The 7,652-nt window shown below is 38.1% G+C and overlaps 1 protein-coding gene across 10 annotated transcripts in view; it reads right to left on the reverse strand.

Annotated features, from left to right (window-relative positions):
* Positions 1 to 7,419, reverse strand: part of phf21ab (PHD finger protein 21Ab) — a 24,988-nt gene extending 17,569 nt beyond the window's left edge. For 4 of the 10 annotated variants that reach the window (XM_081356676.1, XM_081356680.1, XM_081356679.1 and 1 more), the window contains exons 1-3: positions 5,641 to 5,768; positions 1,329 to 1,371; positions 635 to 737 (exon numbers count right to left, since the gene is read on the reverse strand). In XM_081356676.1, the coding sequence (XP_081212802.1) occupies positions 635 to 691 (57 nt within the window). In that variant the 5' untranslated portion in view covers positions 692 to 737; positions 1,329 to 1,371; positions 5,641 to 5,768. Of the gene's footprint in view, positions 1 to 634; positions 738 to 1,328; positions 1,372 to 5,523; positions 5,544 to 5,640; positions 5,890 to 7,299 lie in introns of those variants that run through there. The other 6 variants (XM_081356678.1, XM_081356677.1, XM_081356681.1 and 3 more) reach the window with 6 other exon arrangements.
* Positions 7,420 to 7,652: the final 233 nt, after the last annotated feature.

A 7,652-nucleotide genomic window follows, 5' to 3' on the forward strand; every position in this document is an offset into this window, starting at 1 on the left:
CCAAGAGTGATTTTATGTTTCTTCAAAGTTTTCTCAGTCAACCAGTAGGCAACAGTGAGTCATGCGAGACCACAAAACAACCCGTTCAGCTGCCCCGGATGAGGCAACAAATCCCTCTTCCACCTGCCTGTCAAATATTCCAAGCGATATGAAGACGAAACCAGACGGCAGCACAAAAAAAAAAAAAAAAAAAAAAAAAACTCCAGTATGTAAAAGAACACCTGCTTAAGATGATTCGTTACAATTGAAGTAATGGCGAACGCTTTATCAGCCCAGTATGACCCTGATTCTCCTCCTCTTTCTTTCTCTCCGTCCCTCCCTCCCTGTCTTTTTTCTTTCTCTTACCCCACTCAGACAGCTCGACTAATTTTCTGCCTGCTGGGACACGCCGTCTCTGACTCCGAGGGACAAGGAGAGAAACATATCTTCATTTAACACTAATGCTCAAGTGCAACGGTGGACCTGAAGACCTGTTCTCCTGGATAAACATCTGCTTTCTGTCCTTATAGCAATGGAGGAGCTTTCCGGCATTGGCTTGCGACTTTAACTCTTGTAATTAGAGTATAGTGAAACTTCAGAGTTGTTTTCCCCACACAATTTAACTGATTAGAAGCCCATTTGCGAGATCTCCTACCTGATGGACTTGTATTTCCACTTTCAGGGCCTCCTGTAATGTTTGCAATTCCATCATTGATCCAGTTCGCCAGAAAGAGAGTCCCAGGAAACTTTCAGCCTGTCTAGAGAAATCACACAAAGACATTTCAGAGACTTATTGGATTTTTTTTTTCTTTGATGTTATATATTTAACCTTTATTTTGCGAGATGCTCGGAGGTTGACTTAAACCAACGGCACCACAAGGGGGAACACAAGTCGGTATCTAATGCGATTTGAGGGAAAATCGCGCTTCTCTAAACCGAGGCATGATTCATGATGTCTCAGGTGGTGGGTAAACAGACACGCTTTTATCCAGGTCGTGTTCCCAGAGCGATTCCGCAACACCACCGCACTGCAAGAACCTCTTGTTTAAGTTCAAAAAGTATCTTGACCAAACGGGACTAAAAAAACTCAACAGAGGTTCTTGTTGGAAAGCCGTTTTCTGGGAGAGGAAACCTGAGGTTGGTGGAGGATTCAAAACTTGTGACAATGGAGAAGATGGGCAGGACTGTTTTGCCCGCCGGATAAAACGGAACAACCTCGACGCAAAGACTTTAGAGTAACAGTGGGTGGATCGGAGGCAGTGTTACAGACATTCATTCACTCTCATTGATTTTGGTGTGCGGCCCTGTGCCAAGAGGACAATTATAACAGAGGCTATTAGAGGACTTACCAGCTGGCACTGAGACTGGTGTTCACGCGCTCTCTCCAACTCCCTGCACAAGATGAAACACACACACACACACACACACACACACACAGAGCCTATTAGATTGGGGAGAGACACTCCAATTCCCGCTCTCTCTCTTATACAGTCTGTGAAAAAAGGGGCAACATTGCAAGCGCAGCATTCAGCAGGCTTCTAATTGCTCATCCCGTCTATGAACCCCACGACAAAAAGTCCTACATCCCTGTGCATCTCCCGGCATCTTCGCGGACCTAAAAATATCTTCCTCAAAACTCAAGCATTGGATTTGTTCTTTGTGTAGTCCTGACAAATGGAGTTCTGTGATATTAAAAGGTTAGTTCCCTCAAAAATGAAAATTCGGTCATTAATTACTCACCCTTTTGACTTTGATTCATCTTCGGAACACAAATGAAGATCTTTTAAATGAAATCTGAGAGCTTTCGGTCCCTCCATTGACAGCTACGCAACTACCACTTTGATGCTTCATGAAGTTCATAAAGAGATCGTAAAACTAATCCATATTAATTGACCGGTTTAGTCCAAATTTTCTGAAGAGACTCATTCGCTTTATATGATGAACAGATTTGAGGTAAATGGTTGTGGTAAACGGAAGCTCAAACATGTTTGCTTGACTTGTGAGAACCAATGAGGTTCATTCTTGTGTTATGAATCATGTTTGAGCTTCAGCAAGAACCAATGAGGTTTGTTCTTACGCGTCAAGCAGGTTTGGTTGAGCTTCTGTTTATGTTCGCTGATCAATTTTTATATGTGAATAAAAGCCTAAATTCAATCTGTTCATCATATAAAGCGATCGAGTTTCTACGACTAAACCGCTCAATTCATATGGACTAGTTTTATGATCTCTTTGAAGCGTCAAAGTGGTAGTTGCGTAGCTGTCAATGGAGGGACAGAAAGCTCTCAGATTTCATCAAAAGGATCTTCATTTGTGTTCTGAAGATTTTGGAACGACATGAGGGAGAGTAAATGATGACAGAATTTGTATTTTTGAGTGAACTAACCCTTTCAGCAAAGCCTATACTCGCCAGCAATGACATCTGTCATGACCACATGGAAGTCAGGTATCTCAGGACCTTCAGCCTACAATGCACAGGAAACGACAACATCTCAAATCAACAAGTCTATGAGTCACTATGCAAGTCTTTGATCAAATAAAGTCTATAACAACACACAAGTAAATATTACAATCACTTCATCTTTAAAAAGGGAACCATGACAACTTGGGTGCTCACAAAAGTTGATATTAGGTACCTTTTTCCAAGAAGTTTTCATTCTAAAATGTATTTTAAAAGCACACAGTCCATATATTTATAATATAATAAATAAAAACAATAACAGCCTGACCCAGCACCAATATTCTTGAAAACGAATACTAACAAGCAGAGAGATACAAGCTGAGGTGGATCAGCGGTTATCATCTCTGCTGCCAACTACCAGGAAACAACACTATATGCAAACATCCAAAACCAAAACTAAAGGCCTGCTAATGATAACTAAAGATAACTATAACAATAACTATATTAGCGTACACACCAACGCACGATAACGTTCTGTTTATTCTAAGAATGCGCAGCAGTTTTGTCGTCTGCTGGTCTCTTTTGTGTGCTGTCATTCTGTGGATTCTGATTGGCCGTCAGTGATTTTATTGTTCTTCAGCTGAAGAAAACAAAAGTTCTAAAAAGTGATTCCAATGATAACGTTTCTCTAAGCCAATATCGTTATAGTTATATTGTGGACTAATATGCTATTCATTTGTATTTAGAATGATTTTTAATAGAACTATATCTTTATCATCCTTTGTGTGAACAGACCTTAAGTCTCTGTAATAATAAAGTCACCTTATTATTATTAAATAGTAAACATTTGTTATAGTAATAAGACTAGGTATAGTAATAGTAATACTGATAACAACAACAACAGTAATAATATAATAATAGATATCACCATTCAACTCATGAAAATTTGTTTAGTTAGAGGTAAATGAAAATTTTATTGTCAATGATGCAATATAAGAGATTTATGTTTAGTCATAATACCGACTGGCTTTTAGTAAGCACCAGCTAACGTCTTAAAAAGGGTGACTATAAACCCTGCATATTAAAAATAAAATGAGCAGACAAAATTTGCATCAGTAATGAAAAATGTATATTTGAGTTTGCAATTCAAACTAGGTTTTGATTTGCGATATGAAAGTTATACAGTACAGTAACAGAGGGCTTTTTTCGTCTCTGTAAAGTTTTCAGTTACCTGTTGAAATGTTCTTTGTAAAACTATACAACCAAACCAGGTCAAATTTAAACTCCTAAATCTAGAAGAATAAAACTTTTGGTTGTGCTTTGGCAAATATATAACCAATACTACATATTTCAAACAGTAAAACACAGCAATCTGAATTACATAAAAGTGAGAATAAGTCAGAAAACATATTCTTGTAATACATTTTAATAAATATTAGTACTCTACAAAAATATAGCTGTTATTTTACACGAATACCTATACATGTAACAACTGGCAATCTTGTTTTAATTGACCTACAAACAACTGATTCATTTGAGTGCTGAAATTAAACTTTACTTAAGCAAACTGATAGCTAAAAATAGGCACAAAAAGGGTCATGTGAATTATTGTCCTTTCTAAATAGTATCCAGGTTTGGATAAGGTAACACAATATCACAACTACACCTGACAAGACACAAGCTATAGGACTAAAATACTTCCAGTGTCACGTTACATAAGCCAGCAACGTTTTGTTTTGCATAATTGCTTGATATTCAAGAATAGCATGAACAATAAAACTCCTGTGCAAATTTGTGAGTATTAAACGCAGTAACGTACATACATCGCTACATGGAATCATAGAGGCCTAAAAGATGTGATTGCCACAGTATAAAAACATTCAAAGTGAAACTATATGGATAAGGAAAGCAAAACCTAAAGAAAGAGCTGGACATGTCAGGTGAGGGTGGAAACAGTGTAAAGTTTTACAAACATGTCAAATATCAACAATCAGTTCAAAACATAAGCATGATGAAAGCCAAACATAAGCAGAAAAGCGAAGTAGATAACAACAGTTAAACAATAACACAAAGGTAAACACGTTACTAGAGTTTTACAAACATCACCGACCCGTTGTAAACTAGTAAACTGACACTAAACCTGTGCTAAAAAGTACTTAAAGTTTTCACAAAATTATCCAACAAAGACTAAATACGAAATAATCATACATGACAGATATCCCAAATAAGCTTTAATATGCCACCTGCAAAACTACAATACACAGTCTGACAGGCAGTTAAGGTACAGTTTGATCCAAAAAGATCCCGATCTATACATAAAACCCGGCTTTAGTTCAGTCCATCTGATCAGGGTTGTGGCAAATGACAGGAAAAGTTGAGCAGCACTTTGATTAGGCCACTATTATAAACCTCAGGGAAACACGGAAGATGATACACAGTGTTTACCCACAGCATACTTCAACAAATATTCATACAGGAGGTGGTCATGCATGTTTCATCCACTACAATAAGCGTTTTGCGTTTCTTTTCCTCTCTCTAAAACAATCTGGCTGTAGTTGGCGCAAGCTAAAACACACCAGCTCCAATAACTCAACCTCCACCATCCAACCCAAAAAAAAAAAAAAAAAAAAAAAAGCAACATAAAAGAAAATCACTTTCTAAACAAGCAAAAAACCCGCAGCGTTATAAAAAGCATTACTTTATCACTCACCCACGAAAAGTCCAGCTACTAAAAGCGGTGAAAACTACCAAAATAGGAGTACATTTTTTTTACAAACCTGCTGCTGGATATAAGGAGCTTTCATATTGTGCTACGGCTAACTCTGCTAAAGCTAACAGGCCAACAGCACAAATTACAGTTAGATGGACTCGACTGAGCCGCAACCACTAATTCAAGCCATGCATGAGCAAAAGATCTTCATTCTTCCCCCTTTCATCCCCACGCTGCCATCGGATACATTGTTTCCACTGAGCTGGAAACAACCGTTGCGGCAACAATGTATCCAGCGAAGTTTAAAATGTTACAAAATAACAAAACGCGCGGAACGTTCGCTTCACGCGCTGCACTTAGAAATACACCACTCAACTCCTAGAAATAAGCGGCAATTTTGCTCCAAAATCATCGGGATCCTGACTTCTCTACCTACCCGATCGAGACGGGGTTTGGATTTGGAAAAGCGACGAAGAGTCTACGAACGATTAAAGTCCAAAAACGAGGCGCATAAAAGTTGCAATAATAAAAAAAGATCCCAAGGTGCACTTACCCTCCTCTACTCACTTGAGCAGTAGTGCCTCTCTCTCTCCCCACAAATTATTTAAATAAATATTTACAAACAATCCGAGCTCTCAGTCCGATCCGATCGCTCACATAGCTGTCGTGGTCATCTGGGCTGAATTTAGCTAGGTTAACGACCTTATTTTTTGTTTGTTTAATTTTAATTTGTGTGTGTAAAAAAGAGAGAAACTGAGATACAAAACAAGAACTCTTCTTCAATCTCATTCACCACAGCCGCAGCACCCGAATATCCATCCGCGCAGGAAGAGGGAGACGAAGGGGGCAGGAAAAGTAGCCGTCAAAAAGCACAAATGCTTTAAACATCTATTCAAACGATTCAGAGACATCGCGATTACTGTAAAAGTGCGCGTGCTTGGTGTAAAAGTGGACGTGAAGTTTCCTCGAAACGTGTTTGTGAAGAGGACTACTTTTTGTGACGGTGCGGCGAATTTATTTCACTTTGCCTAAGGAACAGCGGTAGTGCGTCTCCCATTGCCTAGGGAAAAACCCGGATGTAAACTCGGCGAAACTCATCTGGAGAAAAGAAGTGGCAGTCAACTCACTCGAACTCGTGCATATACTCTCAAAGACGAAACAATAAGTGTTTTATTAGTCGAATGTTTATACGTGCATATTACCATAAAGAAATACAGAGAGAAATGTTGAATTCAAAATATTATTCTTTTTACAAAGTATAGGCTAACTGGTTAAATTATGTAAACAATATGGCCAATTTAAAAAGTGCTAGACTGTAACAAAAACAAAAAGGGGAAAGATGCTGCTTTGCTTCTCTACAAACATTATAGGCTATTTAATAACAACAGTTTTACATGCTCTAACAGACTTTCTGCTTTTACGTTTATACACAGCACAATGCCTACAGTAGCTATTGTTGAAAGTCATAAAATAATGGGGGAAAAAATGATTTGGAGCTAGAGAATTGCATTTAATGTAAATGCACACACACATTTATATAACGTCAGATAAATTTCTTTGCATATGTGTTAATGATGTGACACTCTGTTTTTGGATATAATTTACACTTTATGTAACTGCCAAATAAGTCACTGCAACCTATTTATCATTGACAATTATACAAAACATCATTGTTTGAAGGAATTTATAAATTGGATATATCATTTTTTTTATTTAATGTATAGAACTACCCTAAATATAGCCTACTAACAATTGTATATCATGTTTTGCACATTGAGATATTTTATTGTGTCACTTCGACCCAGTTCCAATTCTTCTTTATGAGCATTAATGTCAGTTCAAAACATATTTGCATACATGCAATGAACAGCCTATATCAATTTAAACTCGTTTCATTTTCATTACTACAGAAATCACAGGAGTGGCTAATCTATATTCAACTAAACGTCCCAGTACTACAGGTTTCACAAGATAAATAGTCAGCAAAAGAAGTGACTGCATGCATATCCCCCCATCCAGACCACCATGTCTGCCTGACACTTCACTCCCCCTACAGCCAAAGTAAATACCTCTGTCACACACACGGCTCAGTTTTACAGCGGTTCTTTCATCAAACCGAGCGCACGTGCACCGCCACCACGACGCTTTATGTCCGTTAAAGAGCGTCAGAAATATATTTACACAATAATCTATGCAAACGAATCTCTCCTACCATGTTATAAAAGAGATGGCCGCTCCGTTAACCAATGAAATTGTCAGGAGTTAACAGTTTTTTCTGGGCCGCCATGACATATTTTTGAGGCGGCTGCTCGGAATAGGCTTTTTTGCTGATTTTTTTTTGCTGAATCGACACACCGAGAATCAAAAGGATTTCGCAACGTGGCAGGTGTCTGTAAAATATACGAGCGGTAGAAATTGCTTAAAATGCTCAAATCGAGCTTTTATCTGAACTTAACTCTTAGTTTGAGGTTTTACACGCGTTTAAAACTATTGCACGCAAATCTCGCGAGAAATAAGCAAACATGTGTTGATTAGCTAAAGTGGATAAATCGAACGATGCTGTTT

The sequence above is a fragment of the Scardinius erythrophthalmus genome (assembly GCF_964197995.2).
Source record: "Scardinius erythrophthalmus genome assembly, chromosome: 24".
Lineage (NCBI taxonomy): Eukaryota > Metazoa > Chordata > Actinopteri > Cypriniformes > Leuciscidae > Scardinius > Scardinius erythrophthalmus.